Source organism: Panicum virgatum, chromosome 7K (genome assembly GCF_016808335.1).
Source record: "Panicum virgatum strain AP13 chromosome 7K, P.virgatum_v5, whole genome shotgun sequence".
Taxonomy (NCBI): Eukaryota; Viridiplantae; Streptophyta; class Magnoliopsida; order Poales; family Poaceae; genus Panicum; species Panicum virgatum.
Genome location: NC_053142.1, coordinates 29,859,535 through 29,886,320, shown reverse-complemented (window position 1 = coordinate 29,886,320; position 26,786 = coordinate 29,859,535). Strand labels below are relative to the sequence as shown.

Below are 26,786 nucleotides of genomic sequence, written 5' to 3'. Positions count from 1 at the left end.
AACGCGAAGTTCTATTTTTAGGGTCCGACTTTTGACGTGGGACCCATGTGTAATTCAGGCAACGCTGCTTTGCACATAGTAGCTCCTAGTCATACTGAGTCATCTCCAATAAATTTCAGTCAATTTCGATAAAATTTTATAATGTGAACGCGAGATTTTATTTTTAAGGTCCGGCTCTTACGGGACTGACTTATATATAATCATACTGTTTTGCATAAAAAATCCATTTCAACCCACCCCAATCCACTCCAATCCATATTTACATAGAACACGCTCCATCCCACTCCATTAGATAATATAATCAATTTGAACTCACCCAAACACAATCCATATCAAAACACAATCCATTAAATCCATTTCAACCCAAACCATTAGTAGTGCTAGATGTATCAGTTTACCTTCTCCAATTCTCCATTGTCATCTGCATACAGCACGATGAAGACGTACTTACTCATTGGTATCAGGATGAGGGAGAGGACACCGAGGAGGTCATCACGGTTCTTGATAGCACTGGGTGCGAGACATTGACGGACTGACCTCTCTGCCATGGCCGACCCAAGGCGGTTGGCCGTGCCCGGAAACCGTTCGACGAAATACCAGAGAGGGATACCCTCCAAAAAAAAAAGAAATACCAGAGAGGGAGGAGAGGACGCCAATCGAATGTGAGTTTATTTGACTCCCAATTTATAAAAGGTGATTTTTACTTAACAGTCGGTACGGTAATACACTACACGGTTCACAGTGCATAGAAGGATATGGATACAACGTTATAGATATATCAGCATCACAAGCTTAAACTTTCACACTGAAATCAAATCGTCAAGAACACTACTGCCTTCCAAGGAAGTGCAATACGTGCTTGAGAAACAAAACCAAACACAAACCTATAAAGGTCCAGGACAAACATCGATCAGGAGAAACCGCTATAGCTGTAGTCACTCCAGGGGTTTTGCTTAGATTTCATATACCATTCCAACTTTGAGCACCTGTTGCCTTGGAATCGCGAAGGCCTTCTCCCCTTGCCTGAAGTTCTTCCTCAGGAATGAGTACATGTAGTTGACAACGACCTTCTTGACAAATGAAGAATTAGGCCCTGCCTTTATTTCTGTCTCCCCCAGGATGTAGACAACTCCTTTCTGCAGCTCCCTCTGAATAAATTCCTTTTCTTCTGCAATTGTGCGGGTTTGCTCTTCGCTGATCCTTCCAGATGAGTGTGCTGAGTAGCTGCTTATGCGAGGTTGGGTGAGACCTGTAGTTTCACTTGTAGTCAATACCTCTTCAATGTACACCGTGGAGCTACCTGCTTTACGAGGTCTTGCGTTACCATCTCCAGTGGAGGCTGTCTGAGACTCAGTTTCTTGAATTTGCATGTCTGTGATAAAGTGACCCTCTTCAATATATGACTGCAGTCCTTCAATAAGTGAAGCAGCGAATTCCTTGGCACCTTCTACTTTGTCGCTGTATCCATAGCGTGCCACACACCGGAACATCTTGGAAGTTTTGGACTCAACATTTCTGAAGAGGAAGCGCTCCGAGACCTCCACATGAGGGATTGGAAGGTGTTTGATCGAAACAAAAATTAGTACTGAATGCACAAAGGGGATTTTCTCAATGAGGTGGGGAAATATGGGCGAGATTCCCTGGACTAGTTCTGTATAGAGGAAGCCTACTCCAGAAATTCTTTTCACATCGTGTGTCTGAATCAATTGTCTCATGGCTTCATTTGTAACTATGTGCTCGAGCTCGTACCAATATTTCTTTACATGCACATAGTGCCACACGCCCATTATTATCACCAGAATTGTTGCAATCACAATAGGCAGGTACCCTCCCTCTGTAAATTTGTAGAGAACTGAAGAAAGATAGACAAACTCTACGATGCCATATACCAGGCAGAATGGCATAATCAGCCAAATGCTCACCCTCCATATGAGAAGCATCACAATTATCATCAGAATAGTTGTAATAATCATCACAGAAGTAACACAAATTCCTGCACAGGGCGAAGTCCTTGTCAGGTTTTCTCATAAAGTTAATTATGATATACAAAGATATAGTGAAAATATTTTTTTCTCAAATATGCAGGAGAGCTGCATATCTTTGCAGTAAGAAGAGGAAAAGGCCAAAATAGCCATACAACACACGCCACTACACACCCAAAACACACACCACTGCCCCAGCCCCCAATATTGAAAATATCTGAACCGTTACAGGCCCCTATGCTGGCTGTCTGGTGATTAGAAGTTAACAGACTATTGTGTTACTTCTGTGATAATTATGCATTTCTTGTTCTTATGGAAAACCATATCTATAATTTGCATAAACATATAATTGTGGTGTGTTATTACTTGAATGTAAAAAAGGAATAGAAATTAGGAAATCATGGAAGGGGTCAAACATTTTCTGTTTGATCTAAATAGCATCAGTCCTCCAGGCTTTTCCATCCCTAGCTAATAAACACTTGTGTTTTTTTGTCTAAATAGCTTCTGGAATTTTGATACATCAGTGATGCTAGCACCTATGAGTCATATCAGCTTTACTAGTATAAACTTTAAGTTAGATTCGTCTTACCATACGCGTGGCCAATATCAGTAGTTGTCTGAAATGCAAGCGTTATTATCACACAAAGCAACCCAAGAACAAAGTTCACTTCTGGAATGTACACCTGCCCCTCATACAATTTTGAGGTGTGTAGCACTTTGACCCTAGGAAAGCAGCCCAAAGTTTGTGACTGTTGAATTATCGAAAATGCACCAGATATCATAGCCTGACTTGCAATGATTGCAGCAGCGACAGCAATTATGAAGGTTGGCCAGAACAATGGTCCTGCAATCAATGGATAATTGTGCTTGATTCAACAAAGTTTGAAAATTAAGAATGATCATATCCATCATCCTGAATAGCTTACCTGGAATAGATCTGTAGAAAGTATCAAGAACATGCTCAGGGTGTTTACGCAGGAATGCAGCTTGCCCAATATAAGCTAGAGACACTGCCGGGAATAGAGCGAAGCTGAAGCTAATCTGAAAATATGATGAATTGGTTGCCGTTTAAATTATATAAGGAAACATTAACCTCACATTCTGCATATACATCCCTGATATCTCAAAAGGATGATATATGTACCTGAACCGCCCTTACGTTGAAATGACCAAGATCAGCAAACATGGCTTCAGTACCTGTTTTGTGCCAAATATATTTTGAATTGAGAATCTGTGTTCTAAGTAATTATATTGAGATATTCTTTTCTGCATTGTAAAATCACCTGTAAAGCATAGGAGGATGCCTCCAAGGGAGATCCAAGCATCCTTTCCATTTCTTTTAAAGTAGTCTACGATATATTTTGGATAAAAGGCTCTAAGAACGCCCACATCATATTTGATTAGATTGTAGAACCCAATACCACCGATGCACAGGAACCAGAGCAGAATAATGGGTGCAAAAGAGTAGCCAACTCTGTCTGTCCCAAAACGCTGAACAGAGAACAGCACAACTAGAATGAAAACAGAGATCAATACTACTTGACCTGCTCAACAAGAGTAGAAACATATATTAGGAACTGTTTTTTTAATTGTAAACCATGTTTCCACCACATTGTTCAGCCTGTGAGATGGACATAAATATTCCAGCATGACATGCAAAGAGTACATGACTTACAAAATATTTTAATACCTCTTGCTTGTTTCAATGAGCATATTAGTTATGGGCAATTTCAGTAGGCAACCTTCAGAGCAAAAACATTTTTTTTTTGAATCTGGGATCAGTATGATACTATTTATGAAGGAAACTGAGGCATAGCAAGGGGTGGAAAAGGGCTTATAAAACAACTCCTGTTGCAATGGGCCAGTAATGATTCAGATCCTATGGAGAGATGTGGAATAAGTGAAATTATAGTCCGCACAAATTGACAAGGACTGCCAAGTTGGGTCCACAAACAAATGGCAACATAGTGCCAGATGCATCTGTTCACCATGCACTTACTGACGTCAAGTACATCATTAAAACGGCATCTCATTTATGTACCCTAAGCATTTAGGTTGTTTCTTTTCAAGTTGAGATGCACTATGATTATTACAAATTTTTGCAAGCTGTGTGTTGTAACTTTTTTGTTATTTATAACTAATAATGTTAAATAGTTCTTACCTTGTTTGAGTTGCGGTGCTTTCTCTTGGAGACCACTCACTGCAGAGAGCACTGAAACAAATATATCCACAAACCATAAACTGTCAATCCACTATCAAAAGTACTATTTGATAAGGAATATTTCCCTAATGAACACAAACCACAGGCACGGTATCATGTCAATGTTCAAGTATTGTTTGATAAAAAACACTATTGCTACTATAATACAGCTTTGTAAGTGTTTACAATAGTAAATTGACCATTGTTTCATTATCGTGCATGATTAAAACTTTATGAATAATTTCCTACAATAATTTTGTAGTTGCATGTATATTACTGCTATTACATGGATGCACTGATAAATAAAAGGGACAGAAAAATGAAAACTACCAGTACATACAGCTAGAAGTAATATACTTGAATTCCTGTTAGTTACCAGATATTGCTGGGGTTAAAACACCATCACTGATAACCATTGAGGTGCCCAGTATGGTAAGGAGGAAAATTGCAACTTTAGCCACCTTACTATTTTCCAGACTTCTCTTCATCCACTGAGCCCTCCTCATAGGGGCTGATACTGTATCCAGACAATAGCTTGAGACCATTGCATCTTCAGCTTGCTGATTTGGAATCAAACTCACTTTGGCGTAGCGCGATATCAATGAATAAAGTGCAAACGTGCCACCTACAATTGTATTTTTTTTCTTGTAAGAGGATAAGGAATCTGCATATTAGCTATTCCAAGAGACTATAACTGACATCTTTTTAACCAGACATGCATGCAATGGTTTCCTAATTCCTAGTGAAGCCAGCTGTTATGTAGTGCAATGTTTCATTGGTCTATCATAAAAATGGGACTCGTATCATTTCTTCTACACAACTATTAGTCTTGATAGGAAAGCACAATTTTAGACTTCTATCTTCTAGCAGATAAAGTGTGCTCTTGTCATTCAGTTGGTTTCCATCTCATAATGTTATGAATCAAGGGAAAATGAAGTTTAATGAGAAAAGTCATTTCAGTTGGGTTGTAATAGAGAAGTTTCTTGAGTCTAGATAACTTTTGAAATAAAAACTTACCGTCCCCATTATCATTTGCATACAGCACAATGAACACGTACTTAATCATTGGTAGAAGAATAATGCTGTAAAGAATAAGTGACAGGACTCCGTAGAGATCATCAACATTGCTGATGCCACTTGAAAAGGTGCTTGCATACACATAGAGTGGTGATGTCCCGATGTCACCGTATATGACTCCAATGCACTGGAATGCTAAACGCAGTGTTCGAATCCAATTATCCTGTTTTGCATTGTGCATGGTATATGCAAACATTTAGTTAATTGTGAAGTCCAAATAATTGCTCATTTGTTTGATAGAATTACTGTGTTTCCTTGAAAATGAAAGGATTTATCTCAGTCAGCGGCGGAGCCAAGAATTTTGTTTTTTTATTGGGGGGTTGGGGGGGGGGGTTAAAACATCATCACATGTACGTAGTTATAATTAGGTTATCAACAAGTTTTAGAAATTGAATATATATTTCACCATATTCAGTACTTTTATGTGCAGTAGTATTTGTAACATAGAAAATCATAATCTGATTATTACATAAAGAATAGCTGTAGAAAATCAGTATACTTGTGAAAGTGCATTGTGAGTGGATCTTGATTACCCAAACGCAAACTGTGTATTGTGCTAAATTATTTAGGTTAAGAAAAATTTGCCACTTAATTTGTTGCCCCCTTCCCCGTGGCTCCGCCCCATAAAATGGAAATCTTCGCAAGTAATGGGTGGTAGTTTAGTAATAGGCTGCGCTTGTAATATATTTCCCATTTACTTGTGAACTGTGACTTGTAATAATGGCTAGATATGTTGTCTCGATATAGAGGCTGGGATATTCATATTCCTTTATCTAAAAAAAAGATGGTGCCCTTGAGTGTTTTTTTAGAGTTTCAACAAACTCTTCCATTGAACTAGAATTGGGATTGAGCATGAAGTTAAGTTTTTTGGTACAGCTGCTACTGTTTTTTTTCGCGACCGTGCCTGAGCACGTTTTTCATTAAGAAGGAAAGAAACAGTTATAGAAGGGTTAGGTACAGCTGCTACTGTTGCATACTTATTTTGATAAAAAGGTGATGCACTTGCATGCTTGATACTGTGTATTCTTCTCTTGTTTAAAAGAAAATGGATAGATGAAAACTTATCATCTTCTCTTAATATTTGGTGAAAGCTCAATCCTGCTGCTCCTAAAGATATAAACAGAGACTAAAATATGATTATGACTTATGAGAGAAGCAGACCTGCGATCCATGATGGTGTGCGCTGGATACTTTTTCTGCATCTCCATAGAGCGAGTCATGACGCTGCAGAATTTCACTGACTCCTTTTTTGCCGGTAGGATCCTGTTTATCGGTTTCAAGAGCCATTTGTGGAGCTCCGAACTAGTGCTTGTTCCTTATAAACGGTTACCTTGTGCTGCTTTTATAGACTTGAAGGTAGAGAGACCTAGGAAGAAGGGGCCGGGATGGGGGGCGTTCACAAGATTGAGTTTTGTATATACACCTTAGATAGCCCTGTTTAGATCCAAAAACTTTACACCCAAAAGCATCACATCGAATGTTTGGACACATGCATGAAGTACTAAATAAAATCTATTTACAAATCTTTTGCACGGAAGGGTTGTAAATCACGAGACGAATCTAATGAGCCTACTTAATACATTATTTGCAACAGTGATGCTACAGTAGCCATCCGTTAATTATGGATTAATCATTGATTAATTAGGCTCATTAGATTCATCTCGCGATTTACAACACATCTGTGCAAAAAGTGTTACAAATAGATTTTATTTAGTACTCCGAAATAACAAGATTCTCTTTCAAAAAAATTTTGCCAAATGATCTATCATCACTAATAATGAATGTGTTTTCATGTTACAGTCTTAACACATACAACTTTATAAGTTTCCATATTTTTTTAGGGAAACTATAAGGGTGCGTTTGGTAGCAAAAGGAGGTGGGTTAGGTCCAACCTAAAACGGGTATATTCTCCTCAAATCCGTGTTGGGATGGTCCGCCCAAATCGAGCGGACCACCCCAACCCACCTGCACGCCATCTCCGCTCCGTTGCTTGAGGCTTGAGTTCTGCACAAGGGAGCGGCACGACGCAGGTGGAGCACGACCGTGGCTCGGCAGAGGATCGGAGCGGCATGCGGCGGCACATAGTGGCGAGTGTAAGCATCTAGGCCCTCAAGGTATGTTTCGGTGATTAATGACAACCATTATTGTGACTAATGAGTTTGTGCAGCTTAATAGATCATTATCGCTCATTTGGTCATATGTCAAAAGAGGCCCCTCAATTTCGGTTATTCTAAAAGGCGATCTCGGTTTTCAACTTATATATGTCAAGGCTAAGGATCTTTCTAGTCCTAAGTGTCACAAGGTTGAGAATGACACTTAGGTTAGTATAGGTTTTATAGTTTTGTAGTGATCGCACTATTAAGAGGGGTTAAGGCTTAGTAACTTGAGCATGGACATGGTCATTTGAAAATGGATGCACACTATGGTCACTCAGGTTTCTAGAAGTTCAAATAAGTGGTTCTCAAACTATATCTCAAGAATATTTGGATTTCATTCAAGACTCAAATCAGAAAAGACAAAATCAGAAAAAGTCTATACACCGGTTTAACCGACGCTCTCAATTTTCTATACGTCGGTTAAACGAAGTCAGCAGAGTCTGGACAAATTCAATACACCGGTTAAACCGACGTGTTTGAATTTAACGTCGGTGCATTAGTCCAGAATTGGTTTTTCCAGGGAAATTCAAGTTCTATTCACCGGATTAACCGACGCTGTTTGAATCAAGACGTCGGTGCAATTGACCAGTGAGATGGTTTTTCAGAGGAATTTAAAAGTTGTACTCACCGGTTAAACCGACGATAGGTTTGAGTTAACGTCGGTGCAGTTGTCCAGAGACTTGGTTTTTCAGTGGTTCAGTGGACAACTACACTCACCGGTTAAACCGATGCTACGTCGGTTAATCTGCCCCAGTTGTAACGGCTAGTTTTCAGAAGAGGCAGTTTACATTCACCGGTTAAACCGACGATGACAATTGGAGGGACGTCGGATTAACCGGCGATACGCAGTTTTCTGACAGCTTTTCTCCAACGGCTCTATTTGTGTGAGCTGCCTATATATACCCCTCAAATGGGTCATTTCGCCCACTCTTGACACCAGGCAACATCCAAACACTCATACCATAGTCAAGAGCCACCTTAAGCTTCATCATTCACATACTTGTGCATTCAATCAATCAAGAAGCAAGATTAAGAACTTGAGTAGAGAGAAGCTAGTGTGCATCCGTTCTTGGTGATCGGTTCTTGCTCAAGTGAAGGCCTTAGCTTGTTACTCTTGGTGATTGGCATCACCTAGGCGATCTTGGTGATCGAGGTGTTTCTCGCGGAGCTTGCCAAGGATTGTGGGAGACCGGAGAAGAAGATTGTACGTGGCTTGATCTCCACCACGCCGGGATGGTGAACGGAGACTCTTAGTGAGCGCCCTCGTCTCGGTGACTTGGGAGGTGACAATACTCTTTGTGAGTGTCACAACGTGGATTAGGGGTGTGTGCCAACACATCGATACCACGGGAAAAATCCGGTCGTCTCTTGTCCACTCTCTTTATTCAAGCATTTTCTTTCATGCAATTTACTCATGTGCTTGACTTAGAGATTATAACTTAGCTCTACCTTGCTAGGCTTTACTTTGTTTTCTCTCTCTTAGCTTGTGTTAGTAGCTTAGTTATCCGGTTGGTGAATTGGTGCCCTTCTAGCATTGCATAGGTTAAGGTTGCTGTACTTTGTTTTAGAAATTGAAAAAGGCCCAATTCACCCCCCCCTCTTGGTCCATCGATCCTTACAGCGAGCTCCGCGGAGGAGCGGCGCATGGCAGTCCACGGTAGCTCACGCGCAGCCGGCGGGGAAAAGTGGAGCTCGGCCATGGCTTCGCGGAGGAGCGGTGCAGGGCGAGTAGCTGGACGGCGTTGGCGCAGGTGTCCTCGATGGTCGAGTGGCAACCTCAGGCCGCGGCTGCGCGGCCGGCCGAGCTTACCTCGCAGAGGCGTGGTGGGCAGAGGGCGGAGGAGCAGTGCGGGCAAAACATGGCTGGCAAGCTCGAGCGAGGCAAGGATGCAGACGGGCTGGGGTCGTGGGCGAGAAAGTGGGCGGAGGCGGGCCGTCGCCGGCGTGGGTGCAAAAGGAGGCAGACCGTGGCAGGGAGCGGGCGGAGGAGCTGTTGCAGTGGCGGGAGCGGGCCGCCGGTGCGGGTCTGGGAGGAGATGCGGTCGCGGCGGGTAGCGGGCGGAGGCTGGCCGCTGGAGCGGGTGCGGGAGGAGGCGTGGCAGCGGCCAGGAGTGGGTGCAGGAGGAGGCACGACTGCAGTGGCCGGAGGTGCGGGATGACAGGTGGACCCCACAAATAGCAAGCTAAATCTCTATCCATTCTACCCCTCAACCTTGCAACCAAACAGAAAATTGGGTCGGACACATCCCTGCTATCCAAACATGAAACTGGGTTGGATCCAACCCAAAAAACAGGGATGAACCCAACCCAACCCATTTAGTCCCAGAACCAAACACATGCTAAGTTTCCATATTCCCCAGCCAAAGTTGTCCATTCCTTACTGCACCCAAGTGTTCCACCCAACTATATGCACTGCACCGTACAAGTGTCGTTGCAAACCATTATCTCTTCTCTCCGACTTGCGCATGCATTAGCATTGCATCATGTTTAGCAATTTTACTCCTCATGAATTGAAATTATAGTGATCTATGTTGGATGGAAGGGTGCCCTATCCATTGTGAAAACACTACTTCGGGTCATGCTGGGGCGAGATAAGGCCAATCTAAGTGGGAATGTTATAAGAGTATCATGAACATTAAATTTGCTAACATATGCCAATAATATGAGGAGAGAGAAGAGAGGAGTATCATGAAATATGAAAGGAGTGTCATCATCATGACACTCCACTGGCACAGTTCTTAAGATTCCAATCTAGATAACTGTGTCGATGACACTCCCACTGAGACTGGCCTAAGAGCCATGTGGGATGGTCAACACTGTGAGGGTACGGTGGAATTGATAAACCCACTGAAGTTGCAGGCACTCCATAAACTGAGATGTATTGGGTTGATCCCTATCATATACTAGTGTGTTCTTTTTTTCGATTCTCCTTATTTTGTTTTTAAGTGTATTAACAATGACAAATCTATCGATATCATTCTCATTTAACAAATCAAATAAATAGATGTGTAGCTAGCCATGGTCAGAGTCATTATTGAAGTTTGATTTGTATAAAATCCTGGGTGATATCTCTATTTTGCGCGAGACATGGCATTCACTGCTTGAAAAAGAAAACCAACCACACGGAAACAACCTCCCTAATTGTGAACGATCATTCTGAAGTGACAACAGCAAATGAGAATGGCTCTTACTTTGAGAAGAATTGACGTTGTACGCAGTTGTTTAGCCCCAATTATTGCAGTTGCTATGTTGACTCTGCATAATTCTACATACACACACAATGCTAAAATAGCTGTTGCTTCGCTATCTTCTGGATAGTTAAACTATGAAGTCGGTAAAAAGAAATGGCTCTGTGTTTTATTTGCATCAGAATGTCCTGCTGGCTCCAATGACTGACAAGGAGTCGAACAGGTCTGTAAAGAATAGACAGATGAGATCACTTTTGTCCGTAGCGCAACCTGCAAGCAAAGTTGTCGAAAGAAGCAACATTAAACTAAGGTAATGATTCACATGCCTTCGAACTTGGGTGTTCCGCTTCTATTAGTCGTTTACTTTACAAGTAATATTTCACACAGATAGCTACTCCCACCGTTTTAAAATATAGATTGTTTTGATATTTCATGATCTACATTTTGAAACAGAGAGAGCAGTATCTGTGTATCAAGGCATGCATACCTGATTACCTGTCAATTTCAGCATTGTAACTTGATATCTGTTGACTTTCATTCAGATATGCTTGCTAAGAGATTGCAGATTTCCTGTCAACACCTAATTTCTGACTTCTGAATGCATCTCTATCATGTTTGGCCGTTTCAATTGTGAATGTCATTTGCACTAGGTCGTACGGAGTGCAAGGCATCCGTACCTCATGATAGGGACTTCTTTTTGTCTTTTGCTGCAGGTCAATGGTTCCCGCAGATACCTTTGGCCTTTGGCTATATTCTGCACCTTTCACTGATAGCAATTTTTATGTATACCTGTGCAGACTTCAGGTATGGAATACGCCTCATCATACTCCAACGCGTCAGTACATGCGGCGCATCCACCATCATGGCTTTGTGGCTTCCTTTGTTCTTGCTGCTTGGAGCTGCTAGTTTAATTTAACTCAGTCATTAGCTTGGAGTACACAATACCCGGAGTAAATTCCGCTTAACATTTTACTTTTGAGTTATCTCAGGATGAAGTTTGCATGTGAGGTAGATATGGACAGAACTGACACCGTACAGGCGCACATGTGAAGGTGCATACCGTGCATCCCTACATGTGAAGGTGCATACCGTGCATCCCTACGTCGCAGCTTTGTCCCCAGACTGATTCATCCAGGTTGAGATGTGTTTTTTATCTGCCATCAGTTGCCTGTTCTTGATCTCGCATGTGTAGGAGCTTAATTTTATTTTCGAAACTCTTTTTCCTTTTTTGTTTTCCATATGGCTCTTTTACGGTGCACAATACAACCACTTGGTAATATGTAGTATATTGCTGCAATTGAGATAGAGGACATATGCAGGTCCGTCAAACAACCATGAATTTGACTTTTTACTGCAATATCGATAAGTAATATATGATAGAAAGATGGATTATTTCTTTTCATGTGAAAGCACGTTGAGCCCAGATCTCATTTGGCCTTGCAGCTTGCTATTTCTGCACAGCTATTTAGATGCATTGGTACTTCCGAACTATTTTATTTATCTACTCTTAGTTTATCTCACTTGTGCGTGATCTGAGGACCCATGGTGGTCACCCTTGGATGATGAGTGATTGACAATGTTGTGTGTATTTGATGTATCTCTTGGCTCGTGATGTGCAGGTGTAGGATGCGGCATGGCGGTCGACGGCGCGAGGTAAATGTCAAGTAAAAGATTTATGCTGAAGGACCGTGGTGAAGGATGAAAGCGAGTAGGCTCGGAGAAGCGAAAGGTTCATGCCGAGGGACTAAGACGGTGAAGGGTGAATGCGAGTAGGCCTGGACCGAGGGACCCGAGGAGGCTGTGCGGAGCCATCGACAGTTCACACGGTGCACGGAAGAGCAAGAGTACATGGTGATGAAGACGGCGTCAGTCAAGTCGGCGAGGACGATAGCGAGTCAAGTAGGCGGCCCGTGCGGCGGGCGCGCACGAACAACTCGAAGGCGTCAAGGCTCGGTGGGAGGTCGGACACACGTCGACATCGGCGGTTTGACCGGTTTGGCCTCAAAACCAGAGAGTCAGTCACGTCGTGCGGCGGCGTGCGATAGGGTTTGACCGGTTTGATCTCAAAACCGGGGGAGACAAGTTTCACCGGTTTGGGCCTCAAAACCGGGTACGGACTTGACGCGGTCAAAGTCCAGGTGGAGGGCACGTGGCGTCATCGCGAAGCTTGCGTCGAGGCGAAGCGAAGTCGTGAAGGTGGCGTGTCTGTTTGGAGCTCCAGTGAAAAAATGGACAAATTTGCTCTTGCGTGGGCGGTCTTTTAAATAAATAGTGTAGAGATATTTTAGTCTTTTAGTAGGACTATATATATATAAATAGGCATGACTAGGAAAGGAGTTAGCCCTTGAACGTTAGTTTATTAGCTCCTCTAATTTTTGTTATTTTCAAATTAGAGTTTGTTAGAGATTTTGTTAGGAAAAGAGGTCTAAATCTTCTTATGTCCTCTAGGCTTTAAGATTGAGTGATTTTTGAATTCATCCTCTTGTTCTCGGCGTTTTTCTTTTTCTGCGATTTTCGGAGCTATTTTTGGTTGATTTTTCATTCCTCACTTTTTGGCGCGATTGGAACCGCATTTCTTGAGCGGTTTTGTTGCTAGAATCGTTGGGAGCAACTTTGGTTCAATTCCCTCTTGAATTCCTCACGATTTCAGTCCGGATTTTGGGATTTCGTCAAGAACGTTTTCTTCAAGGTGCTTCCGATTTTTCGCTCGATTCGCAGTGGATACTTGATCTTTTTCCAAACTACCTCTTGGATCTATTAGGCCTAATAGCTGCGCATCTGTGGCACAAATTTTGCTGGAATCCATCATGAGCTGAGAGAGTAATTTGTGTTAGAAGTTTTGGTTTTTCGCTCTTTCGTTTCTGTTCTCGAGTCTGCAGGAGCAAGCGACCGAGCGCGGAGCGTAACGCGCAGCTCGAGCACTCCAAGCGGTGCTCGGCGCAGCGCACGCGGAGGCTTGCGAGCGGGCGCTGCGGGGCACGCAGCAAGGCAGCGTGCAGCGCTGCGGCGGCCGAGCGGCGTCGGGAGCAGCCGGCGGCGCTGCTCGCCAGGCGGGCGGCCGTGCTCACGTGCACGTGCGCGCGCACCTGCCCAGCAGGCCGGTAGCGGGCTCGGCCCAGGAGCAGGCCACGGCCCACAGGCTAATAGCGGAGCAGGCCGAGTGCAGAGGGCTCCAGCAGCCCACACGGCAGGAGCCCAGGAGTGGGCACTCCTCCAGCCCAAGCAGGCTCGTGCAGGCCGACAGCAGCAGCATCAAGCGTCGCAGCAGGCAGCGCACAGCAGCAAGGCAAAGGTAATTTGCTACAGCTAGTTCTCATGTTCTGTCCCTTTCACGCTACAGGATACAATGTTAGTTTAGTTATTTAGTTGCTGAATGCTTTCTTTGGCTGGCCATTTAAGTAATTGATTAGCTTGTTTATTAATCACTTTGAGCCATGTGTTTAATCTACTTAGTCTGGTATTCTTGATAGCTCGCCTGCTGTCTTTTGTTTCCTCAGTTTGCTTGAGTTGTTTAATTGAGCAAGTTTGATTAGAGCAAGGGTTTTAGTCAGGTGCTTTGTGAGCAACTTCTTTTTTGTCTGATCATTGTTGAACTGTTGCATTCTTAATGAAGTAAGCTCTTTTGCGAGTCTGTTTGGAAAAGCTTTTACGGCGCTTTGGTATTTCGGCGCTTCCGCTTTGTGCTGTGTTTGTCTGAGCGGATTGCTTTTTACGTGCTTCCGCTTTGCGTCGAGCTTTACCTAACCGTTCCTAGGGTGAACTCGTCACGTGTTGGCTTGTGTCACTTTGGCAGTTAGAAGAGAGATGTGTCGGGATTGAATTCGGGACATAGGCCTTGCTCATTCTCTTGAAGAATTTTTAAAGGCTCCCATTCACCTCCCCTCTGGTCGCCTGTCCGGTCCTTCACTATCTGAAATATCAGGAGCTGTTGCATCTGAGTGTTGGTTTTGGGCCTAATCTTCTAGGGCATTGTTAGTGCAGTAATGAAGCTAACTGCTGGTGCTGGTACCATGGTGTGGATATCTATCATCTGGGAAGATTGGCTAGGAGTATCTTGTGCTGTGCCGCCTTCTGTTCAGGTGGCATGGTGCTCCTCGGCAAGCTTGGCTAGGCATTAGAGGTGAACACTATTGTTTTGTTGAGGCAAAGTTGGGAGCTTGAGCTGGATCTTTAGCCCTGCTATTTGCAGAGACTTTGATTTGTTAAACAAACCGTGTTGCTGTTTGCTAGTGGTTAGGATTTCTCCAAATGATAGCATATCCTCTTTTTTAGTATGTGATTCCATCTTGCATGGCCATCTGTTACTCGGGTATGGTATGTCTCCCATTATACTGAATTTTCATTTAACATGCCATGGCCTCAAGGTAGTGATAGAATACCTATGTAATATACTTTCTGTGCACAGCCTTGCCAACATGAGATAGTTAACTTCCTTATTCATACAATCCGTAATTAAAGTATTTGAAATGCATCGTACTCTGTTTTGTACAAATCTCATTTCCTGGACACATTGGCTACTGTGAGCATAGGATTGTGAGCTTGAGGTAACCAAGGCCTTCTGCACGCTCCACTCAGCACTCATCATCATGTAGATTGAACTGATTATACCGTGTTGATTTTTTTTCCTTTTTAACAAGCATTTTTCGTTGACAGTTTACTATAGGATATTAAGGTACCCCTGTTGAGTTCAGATCTTCCTATAAAGAACAAAAATGGTTCCTTCATTTTTGTTACTCCTTGCTCATTCCAACTTCTTTTCCATAATGTTTTATAGCTGTATGAAGTCAATCTATAAAAATGACGCCATCGTGTTCAAGTGTTTTTTTTTGTTATTACTATAGGATATTAAGGTACCCCTGATTGAGTTCAGATCTTCCTAGAAGGAACAAAAATGGTTCCTTTATTTTTGTTACTCCTTGCTCATTCCAACTTATGTTCCATAATGTTTTATTGCTTTATGAAGTCAATCTATAAAAATGACGCCATTGCATTCAAGTGTTTTTTTGTTGTTGTTGTTTTGAGGTTTGAGGTGGACACCATGATCTCCATTGACAGTGCCATCTTTTGGCAGTACCCATCAGCCAGCTCCAGTGTGGTCTGAAATCGAATACTACACACTGTGTGGTCTCCATTGACGGTGAAAATTGAATACTACACACTGTGGGAGGCTCGTTGTCAGAGCCAGAAATCAACCTCCAAAGACGGTTCGACATGAATGAATAAAAAATTGAATTCCCGCACTCCGATCATCCCTTTCTTGTGGATCAACGCACAATCCGAAGCCGCCGCATCCGGATGACTAGCAGATGGGTCGGCAGTTTCCATTTGTTTATTTGAGCGTAGGCCCCACCAAACCGAACATGACACTGGAGCCGTCGAATGCTACTCACGCCAGCGATTTTGCAGTTCAAAATTCGAATGCAGCATTGGAGCTGGGCCACCATTAGATGTTTAGGGAAAATTTCCCTTGACCATCACTTGATGGGTTTCTTGCAGAGAACATCTGTTGTATAGTAGATTCTGAGTTTTATGAGAGGATGGTATAGAGAATGCATCCACCCTCTCAGTTGCAATTGTGACAGTTTCAGTTGCAACTGGATTGTTTTCAGTTGCAACTGGGTCGGTCTGAGTTGTAATCGGTTTGTGCCCAGTTGCAACTGGTCGGTCTGAGTTGCAAATGGTTCGGCGTCCAGTTGCAACCGATTGGTCTGAGTTGCAACTGGTTCGCGACCAGTTGCAATTGTGTGTGTGTGTGCGCGCGCGTGCGCGTGTCCGTGCGCGCTCGCACACCCACTCTCAGTTGCAATCGGGTCAGTTTGAGTTGCAATCGAGTCTGTCTGAGTTGCAACTAATTCGCGCCCAGTTGGAATCACTTCCTTCCATTTGCAATTGATCTATTCTCAGTTGCAATTGATGTAATCTTTCGGTTGCAACTGCAGAATGGGTGCATTGTATATAATGCGCCTTGCTACATTTTAGCTTCGTCGTGTGTGTATGATTTGTTTCCATATGATTTAATTTGATATGAGTAGCTATTTATATTTATTAAACATATTCCATGTGTTGATTGTTGTTATCTTCAATGGCGAACTTGTAGCAGCACCGTCTAAATTAAACCGGCTTAATTGCACTAACCATTATTTTAATACTTAATCAAGTTACTGTGCACTTAAAACGATGTAATCTGACATGTTGTCAGGTAAATCCCGATTAAACTACTGTACTCCAGAATCACAATTGCACTAGTAGACCCGTACGAAGACGAGCACAGGTGATACAAGCATACAATAAAACTAAATTAATTTACAACACTGAGTTTTACAGATAAGTTCGATATATCAAATATGGTGTTTTTAAATGTACAGCGGAAGTTTAAAACATGGTTTCAAATACAATACGATAGAAGCAAACGATGATACAAGGTGAACTCCACATCCTGCCCACCGATGTGATGCCGATCTGCCCGACCTTCACAGAGAAGACGGGACCCACTCGACAGTCCACCCAGGAGAAAGTTGTTGTCCAATCCAGGACGCACAGACCTACTCGAAGTCAGCGGAGACACAACCTGCTCAAAGTGGTTACAACAACAATCCTGATTATATTAATACTCAGCAAGTCTTACCCGACTATGGTATATACTTAGCCGACTCCTAGACATGCAAAGTTGTTTGGCTCTGGAGTTATTTTGCTGAAAAGCTACTAATAGTGGATCCTTACTTTCAGTATTTTAGCTCAGGTTTATTATACATATACCGACTAGATTTGCCTGAACATCTAGAGCACGCATGGTTGAGCACATTATCCTTTCAGAGTACCACAACCATAACTAATATTCTCAACTTTTCATTTCCAATTCCATCATTTACTACGATGTGACAGAGAGATCAAGGTTCTCATATCCGCGAGTCACGACGAATCGATTCGATTTAACCTTGCAAGGTAGACTTAACCAACACGACACAGGTAAACCCCGTCGGGCCACACGCATCAACTGTTTCCATCGTTACCACGACATCTGAATCGCGCCTGCTAAAACCCAGGTGTTGGGCCCCTCACGGTGAACTTCTAGAGAACTCGAAGGTGGCATCCATCGAACACCGGCCAACTCCCACGCCCAGCGTAGCAGGTAGGGATTCAAAGTATCATTGTAAAGCGGTACATAGCTTATCGGTTTCGACTACCTCCTACTTCCGGCATGTGGTTAGTACCGTTCAATCCTCGATCAGTAGTGCCAACAACGGTACGGTCCTCAATCGACACAGGCGGAGACTCACTTTCCATACCTTCCATATCCATAACCAAATTCATCTCCGCCCGGTCTCCATTTTTCCTTTCTTTCCCAATGATTCATTCTCTAGTAACCCTTTCATAAGTAACAAGGACCTATATCTCGCGAGTGACAAGAATCACTCGACTTCTATCGGGTTCCTACTTAGCACAACATTTCTAACGATACTTGTATACTAGTAGAGACTCTTAGGTACCTAGGGAGAGACATGCATATTAGGGTTTCATTCAACTCCTAGAAAACTTAATGCACAATATTTAAATAATAACATTGAATACTGAAAGTAGGGGTTATGCTCCAGGGCTTGCCTTGCAGGTCAACGGGGTTAGCGTCTTCCTCTGGAACTGGCTCGACGGCTGCTTCGGCTTGCGGTTCCCCCGCTTGCTGCTCCTGGATCGGCTCGGCAACTAGCTCGTAAACGGCTTCGTTCGCGGCGTCTACACGTATGAAAAAGGATGCCATGCAATTATAAAAATGGTGCAAAGAACAATGCAAGGCACTCAGAAAGAAATACGGGAATTAAAAGAAAACACAACTTGGCAACGATTCAATAGAGATTTTATTTACTAGCCAGCAAATAGAACCAAAATTTTTCCAAGCGCACCCTATTCTAATCCTAAGCCCGAACAAAAAGAAGTAACCAGGATTCTAGTAATTGTTGCAAGGATACAATTATTGCAGAAACGAATTTATTTAGCAATAACATAGACAAATTGCAGCTAGGAGCTAAACACTTGCAAATACTTAACTTGTAGACATGACATAGCAACAAAATTTTTCCAGCATAAAAATACATTGATATCACATGCAAGAAAAATTTTATTAACAAATACTGCGAAAAGAAAACATTTATTTTGCCACTAGCCACAATAAATCGAGCAATAAAATATTTGCAACATACACAAAGTTTCTACGCATGGAAATTTTTCAGTAAACTACACACACAAAGAGTAATCTACTGAATAAATTTCATGATTTTTAGACAAACCGAACAGCCGATACAAAATAAACTAGATTAAGCACAAACCAAATTTTTAGTAGGGGCAAAAGTGACATTTCACATGCATGAATATTTTTCCCCTGAAGATCTTAACTTAAGAAACCCAACAAAATTTAGTTTGCATTTTTTGCATTTTTCTACATTTTTCTATAAATTTTAAAAGTTTTCAGCCGAAATAAAAGATTTTGAAAATCAAAACCTAAATAGGGGCTGACAGCCGGGCCCCACATGACAGTGGGAGCCCAGCTCCCATCCCCTCCACTGCTCTCTGCTCGCGCACGCGCGCGCGGCCAGCTATGGCTGGCGCGGCTTCCCCCGCCGGCGGCGGGCGGGGCTGGCCCGCATCCAGGGGAGTTCGGTGGCCCCGGGGAGCGCGGCGGCGGCCCGCGGGCCCACGCAGGGGCACCCCGCGGCGCGCGGCGGCGGAGGCAGCACGGCCACCGGCGGCGCGGTGACGTTCCCACGCCAGCGAGGCGGGATTCGGGCGGGGGAGATGTCGGGGAGGGAGAGGAGAGCGCGAGGAAGCTCACCGCGCAGTCGATTTGAGCGGAGGATGGCCGGAGAAGGGAGATCGACGGAGGGGGCGGAGCTCGGCAAGGACGTCAATGGCGGCCGGCGGCGCAGGGGCCGATCCGGCTCGGGAACGGCCTAATCGAGGTCTGGGCGGTGCGGCGTGGGTGAGGGGCGAGGTGAGGAGGGTTGGGGCGCGAGGAATCGGGCGGGGGCGGCGAGGTTTGGTCAGAGGGGCGCCGGCGACAAGCTCTGCTCGCGTCGGGCTCGACGTGAGCGCGAGGAAGAGGATAAAGGGAGGGGAAGGGATGTGGCTCGCGCATGGGATAAGGACGGCTCGCACGGAGGGCGAGGTTCGCCGGCGCGCGCGACGCGTGGAGGTCGCCGGCGGTGTGCCGGTCGCGGTATGGACGTCGCGTACGAGCACAGTAGAGCACACAAGAAGAATAGTAACCACGTTTGACTAATTTTGACTGCCCAAAACTCAAATTTTCATATAGCAATTTGAAATTTGGCCAAAATAGAAGTTGTAGAGGGAGAAAAGATCTACAACTTTCGTTTTGGGCGAAAGTTGATTTGGAGCTTGGATCATGGAGAAAAATGGGTTCAAACACGGCTAAGTCAAAGAACACTATGCGTGCTTAATTAACGCTAATGACAAGGTTAAACCCCTAATTAGTGAATTAAGCTCATGATTAACGCTCATTAACACTGGGGGTGTTACAAAACTAGCTTGATACATCAAAATTGATGGGAATCCAAATTTTTTAAAATAGCGGGAAATAAAATCAAAAAAATAAAATTCAAAGCGGTGAATATTTAGGCGGGCTGGAAACCTATTTTTATGGGTGGGTGAGGGGTCACCCGCCCCTACAAACACCATTTGTAGCTGTGAGGGACCCTAGAAATGCGTTCGTAGTAGTCAGCTGAATAGTGTCTAAATTATGGAGGGAATTAACTAGATATTCAAGTGCCCAATTTCTAGATGAATGGATGAGTTTATTTTGTTGTTGAAGATGAATGCTTGCATGGATCTGCAAGTTGGACCATTATCTGTGTACATTCTAATCTAATACAGTCACTACAAGAAATTTTGAGCTTCGATCGACCGTCAACAACCAGCGTGAAGAAATGGATGGTCTGTCAAAGCAAGTCCAGGAAACAGAACAAGCATGGATCAAAGACCAAGAGGAGAATCGGAAGAAGCAAGCTGAGTTGGAGAAGAAAGTTGAGCTTCTGCTTTGCCAAAATGGACAAAGCTGAGCATATGGTGGTCTGGTAGCTTTTGGGTGAGCTTCATCTTTTGCAGGAAACAAACTTTGCTGCTGCAGCTTCATATTTTATTGGATTGTTACCTTTTGGTCCAAGTTTAACCAAACTTTGCTGCTGCTGGTTCATATTCTTGATGAAATTGAACTTTTGTTGTTTCTAGTCGATTGTGTAAAGTCTTGAAATTTACTAGTTTTGACTGTGATGGGAAAACTGTATGTGATGCAAACCTTCATGTCAATATAGGCTGGAAATGTTATTGTGAATTCTGGATTGAAAATCTTGTTCTTGGGCTAAAATTTTATTAGCTGATAATTAATCTTGGGCTGAAGGTCCACTCTGAATTGGGCCCATCTACTCATGGGCTGTGCTGTTGATGTCCCGTCACCTGCCATGTCTAATGTCACGTCACCTGCCAAGTCAGCACCATTTTCCACGTAATTGCCATGTCAATAGCCACGTCAATAGCCACGTCATCCGCCATGTCATCAATGTGTGACATGGCAATTGAATTTGTGACAAAAATTATATTATTTATGACATTTATTTTCGTCATAAAAAATGGGCTTGGGTTGGGCTTTGGGGGCCTAGGAACATTCTGTGACGTTTTCGAAATGTCATAGATCAAGCAATTTATGACGAAAATTTAAGAAACGTCACGAGGTATGATCTGACGCTCAATACATGATGCTATTTGAAATTGTCATAGATACTGCTTTATGACGGGTTTTTAGTGATCTGTGATGAAATTTAATCGCCATGTATCACCAAATTTTTTGTAGTGAGTATTGTCACCTTTTTTCTGTGCAAAATAGATGGAGTAACCACTACTAGCTATAGTGAAATCGTGTCCTCTCCTGTGGATGTTGAGTCATATGCACTACGAGGTAACATAGTTTTTTTTTGTCACTCATCTAATTTACTTTGCAATTTATGGAGCGCTGATATTTCAAACTTGGTGTGCAGATCTACACATTCCCACCAAGTACGACGGTTTGCTCATGCCGCTTTGTTGTGTAGGATAGATGACATAATGCTTGTGAAAGGATTTAGATCAATAAGAGTCCAGTTTTGGTGCGTTTTATATTGTCAAAGTCAAAGTTATTAGGATAACATGTACGAGCATTTAGATGTGTGTGGATATGAATAGAGCTTCAAATATCATGTGTTTTTTATACTCTGTTTATAATTGTAAAACTATTTTTATTACCCGTAGCAACGCATGAGCACAGATCTAGTTTAATATAAATGAGTACTAGTTGTTTCTGTTTCTTGTGAGAATTTGGAGGATCTATCTTATGGCTTCAAAATGATTCTCCAATCCATAATATTAAGATGTGATAGGATTTTGCCATACTTTTTCCATGTAAAACGAGCAACAACATCATCAAAGACATATGAAACTAATGCAAAGATCTTAGTGATATTCTTTCTGCTTATCTTGAATTTTAAGATCTTTACATTCCATGTTTTCCGGGACAGTTATCATCACTGAGATTAATAGCTTCAAAGGCAAGCAGCGTGCAGCCAAAGAGGTGCAAGGACAAATGGCACCTCTATTAATAAATGTCCTCGCTTCCCCTAAATAACAATATGCATGTACTCTGCGTTCTGCAGGGCAGGATAGTCTGAAAAACCTGCGTGGTGGTGCTTCAGGTTCTACAGAGTTTTGGAGAGGATGGACGGAGGCGCACATGAGGAACAACAGCAAGCACACCTCCTCGGGAAGAAAGGCCTGCGACTGATTCCAGTCATCATTGGTAATGTCGTCCTTGGCCTAAGAATTTGGGGGGGAAATTCCGTGCGGGAGGGCTGTAAACCTGCCTCCGTGCAGCCCTATTCCGATCTGTGCCACGTGGATTAAGAAGCTGCGGATGCGCTGCTCGCTTCCTCGCTCGCTCGCGCCCCGCGCTCCGCTCGGCTCGTCCGTCTTCTAATCGCAGCTCGGCTTGCTAGGAACGCACGGCACAAAAGGATGCACGCATGGCTGAGGATGCTATCTTGACGCAGTACGGTCACCGTCGTCCTGCTCCTGCGAGTTGCCGCCGGCTGCCGCTGCGAGTTGCCGCTGCCGCCGCAGACCGCTGCTACGAGTTGCCGCCCCCGCCGCCGGCCGCCGCGGTCACCAGCTACAGTCCCATTTGCAATACTATATCACTGATTCAACAGGATCTTAGACTATATTGTTTGGTGCAAGATGCACACGCACGTTGACATAGAGTAGATAAATTCATTTGTCAAACAAGATAAATGATCCGATGGCCGTCTCATCTTTCTGATGAGATCCTCCAGCCATGGTGCCTGCGTCGTCGAGAGCGATGGGATCGGAGTTGCGCCACCGACTGCCGGCCCTAACAGATCCGTGCGTGAGATTGCGAGAGTATGGGTCTGTGAGCCGAGCATCGGTAGCCACGCTTTAGTCCTACTCGTACAAGCCGAGCTGCGATTAGAAGACGAACGAGCCGAGCGGAGCGCGTGTGCGGGGGCACGAGCGAGCGGAGCAGCGCATCCGCAGCTTCTTAATCCACGTGGCGCAGATCGAGGGAGGGCTACACGGGGCTAGGTTTACAGCCCTCTGCACGCAATTTTTTTTTCCAAGAATTTGTACCCTTTGACAAATAAATCTGATGAGACACTTATAGTGTCCATGATCAGCTTGTTAAGTACCCTAACAAATTCTATCCTATAATATTTTTGCGTGGTTAGAGCATCTACATCCGTTCCCCAATAAACACTTCCCTAATAAGATGTTATTGGGATGTATGAATACCATTGTCATGGATAATAAGGAGGGATACTTTTACGGTCTTCCAATAATTTTGTCCCAACACAACTAACATATTGGGAGAGTATGAACTCTCCTTTTATTTGAGGGGAGTTGGGGTAAAATATTGTAACAACTCAATAATTAATGGGGAAATAGAGATGTATTGGGAAACTGCTAGAGCACACCCTTTTTCCAATAGTAGGAATTTATTGGGGAATGGGGAACGGCTAGAGATGTTCCAGTTAAACATGCATTCATCAGTAAAATCTGCATGCAAACATTTTGTTTTCCCCTTTACTGCTGATGTTTTCGAAACCAAGTATCCGGCCAGATGTTTTAACATTTAATCCATATCCTGGATTAGTTAATAAATCAACTTATAATAGTTTTAATCTACTATACCCCCGTTTGAAAGGAAACACATGAGTGTCAGAAATTTCTTCCCACATGCTGCAGTGACAAAAGAAAAAGCAAGCTAGCAATACTGCTAATAGAGTTTCCCCTTTGTTTTCAGCCAATGAAGTATCTGAACGGATTGTCAGCGCATCTGTTGGAGCAAATCTTATCATCTACCTCACAACAAAGTATCACCTCAGCACTGCAAGCAGTGCCATCATCATCTTCGTGTACATTGCAGCCGCAAATTTCTTGCCAGTGCGGATCCATTGTGTCCGACGCATTGTTGGGCCGCTTCCAACTCTTTTCTCCTGCACAATCGTAAGAGCACTGAACGATCCCTTGGTCCTTACTGAACTGAAAGTCATCAGTTTTCTTAACTGAGTAGTACTCCTTCTCGCTACAGTTACTCTAACGTGAATTACTTATTATATTTATGTCTAACTTTTATTTTGGAAAGCGGGATAAATAAGAAAAAATTGTACCTTTTAGAGATTTGATTACCCTAGCATTATGTATCATGACAGTTACTCTAACGTGATTTAACATGACCTGTCTGAAAACCAACAACTAACGTATGCAATTCGAGCGTTTTCAAAGCCTGAAAAGCCTGCTCGCACTTGTCGTCCTAGTGGAATCATATCCTCTTCTTTAGCAATTCAGTCATGGGCTTAGCAATTTTGGAGAAGTCCGGTACAAACCGGCGATAATAACCTGCTAAACCAAGGAAACTGCGAATCTCTGAAACAGATGTAGGTGCCTGCCAATTCAGGACATCCTGAATCTTGCTAGGATCAACAGAAATACCATCCTTAGAGATAACGTGCCCCTAGAATTGAACCTTTTTGAGCCAAAATTCATATTTGCTAAACTTTGCATATAATTTGTGCTCTCTAAGACACTAGAGAACAATGTGAAGATGCTTTGCATGTTCTTCTTCATTCTTGGAATATATAAGAATGTCGTCAATGAAAACCACGACAAATTTATCCAACTCGGGCATAAACACCGAGTTCATCAGATACATGAAATGTGCTGGGGCGTTTGTCAACCCAAATGACATGACCAGATACTCATAGAGTCCATATCTAGTAGAGAAGGCCATCTTGGGAATATCCTCAGCTCGAATCTTGATTTGGTGATAGCCCGAGCGAAGATCAATTTTTGAGAATACCTTAGCCCCGACTAACTGATCAAGCAGAATATCAATTCGGGGCAGAGGATATTTATTCTTGATTGTGACGGCATTTAAGGGCCGATAATCCACGCACATTCTGAGGCTCTGATTTTTCTTTTTGACAAAGAGTGCAGGACAGCCCCATAGTGAAGTGCTAGGGCGGATATACCCTTTATCGAGCAGTTCCTGCAATTACTTCTTTAGCTCGGCTAACTCATTGGGTGACATCCGATAAGGACTCCTAGAAATTGGTGCTGTGCCCGGTTGCAGTTCAATGGCAAACTCCACATTACGGTCAGGTGGCATGCCTGGCAGATCTTCCGAAAATACATCCGGATACTCACATACCACTGGTATGTCAGCCAAATTTTTGCTCTCAACCTGATTCAACGTATGTGTCAAAGACATATGATCCCTCAAAGTCAAAGTCATACAACCATGAATAAAAGATTTGATGTGCACAGATTGTGAGGTCGTGTCCAGAAGAACTCCCTGAACATCCAATCAGTTCATGCCCAATATAATATCTACCCTCTGAGTTGGTAAAATTATAAGGGCCGTAAGAAAAGTTTTCCCTTGCAACTGTAGGGGTACTTGCTTAACAAATTGATTAGTGATTAACCTTTCCCTAGGTGAGTGAATATGGTACGACTTGGACATGCTTTCTATCTTCAGCCCCAGTCTAATAACACATTCCTTGCTAATAAAGGTGTGAGACGCACCAGAATCAAATAATACCGTAAGGGGTTGATCGTTTATGGAAAACGTACCCGACATCACTGGAGCTCCCTCTGGGATACCCTTGAGGGTGGTGTAGTACACATGCATGGATTTGAAATGAGCCACTTTCTGCTTCTGGTTCTGCTGACTAGATTGCTGACCTTGCTTTGGTGGCACCGGCTAGTTACGTGCAAAGTGTCCAAGTTGTCCACAATTGTAGCATGGGAATAAATTTGGGCGCACCCCCTACTGCAGCACCCAAATCTTCTGCTCATTCTGCTGAGGAACAGGAGGTCCAACTACCCCCTGCGACTGTGGTTGCTGAAGTGGTCGGTATCCCCACTGCTGCTGCGGAGGCCTGTACCCCCATTGTGACTGATATGGGGCACGTTGTGGCCCAGACTGCACCAGACGGACCCTCTAGGGAGCGCTGCTAGAAGATCCTACTGTCGGCGCCTTTCTCTTCTTCTCTGTCTTATGAGCCAGATGAGCGTCTTCCTGAATTATAGCCCCATTGACTAACTCGCTGAAGGTGTCAAATTTAACCATTGCCAGGCGATCCTGGAGCTTGCTGCTAAGCTCCTGCCTGAAACAAGCTTGCGTCTTCTCATCAGTGTCCACATAATACCCAATATAATGTGACAGAGTGTTGAAGGCCTGAGAATACTGTAGCACACTGTTGTTACCCTATTTCTGGGCCAGAAACTCTGTGAGCTTCCTTCTGAGCACCCCTGCCGGGATATGACGTGCCCGGAAAGTTTCTTTGAATTGTGCCCACGAAAATTGAGTACCCGCAGGGAACATAGCCACATGATTCTCCCACCATGTGTGCGCGGAACCCCTCAGCTACTGGGCTGTCAATCCTGCTTTGTCCCCATCGTTATACGGATATAGTGTGAACTTGGACACGATAGTTCGAAGCCAGCTGTCTGCCTCCAATGACTCATCCGCTTTATAAAAAAGCGGTGGCTGAGTACCCAGAAACTCCGAGTATCCAGGAACAGGTGGCGGTTAGTAAGCTCCAGGCTGCGGTGCTATCCCCTGCTCCACAAA

At 43.6% G+C, this 26,786-nt stretch overlaps 1 protein-coding gene and 1 long non-coding RNA gene across 2 annotated transcripts; one reads left to right on the top strand and one right to left on the bottom strand.

Moving 5' to 3' along the window:
- Positions 1 to 686: 686 nt before the first annotated feature.
- LOC120640095 (potassium transporter 19-like) lies at positions 687 to 6,546 on the bottom strand. Its single transcript, XM_039915981.1, has 10 exons — positions 6,421 to 6,546; positions 5,200 to 5,422; positions 4,559 to 4,807; positions 4,144 to 4,194; positions 3,266 to 3,526; positions 3,127 to 3,179; positions 2,909 to 3,023; positions 2,572 to 2,826; positions 1,731 to 1,993; positions 687 to 1,490 (listed from the first exon to the last, which is right to left on the bottom strand). The coding sequence occupies exons 1-10, from the start codon at positions 6,544 to 6,546 to the stop codon at positions 954 to 956; spliced, it is 2,133 nt and encodes a 710-aa protein (XP_039771915.1). The 3' UTR covers positions 687 to 953.
- A 6,412-nt stretch (positions 6,547 to 12,958) lies between these two features.
- Positions 12,959 to 16,194, top strand: LOC120640835. The gene is made up of 2 exons (XR_005662016.1): positions 12,959 to 15,275; positions 15,454 to 16,194. It is a non-coding gene; the product is annotated as an uncharacterized LOC120640835 (long non-coding RNA).
- The last annotated feature ends 10,592 nt before the right edge of the window (positions 16,195 to 26,786 follow it).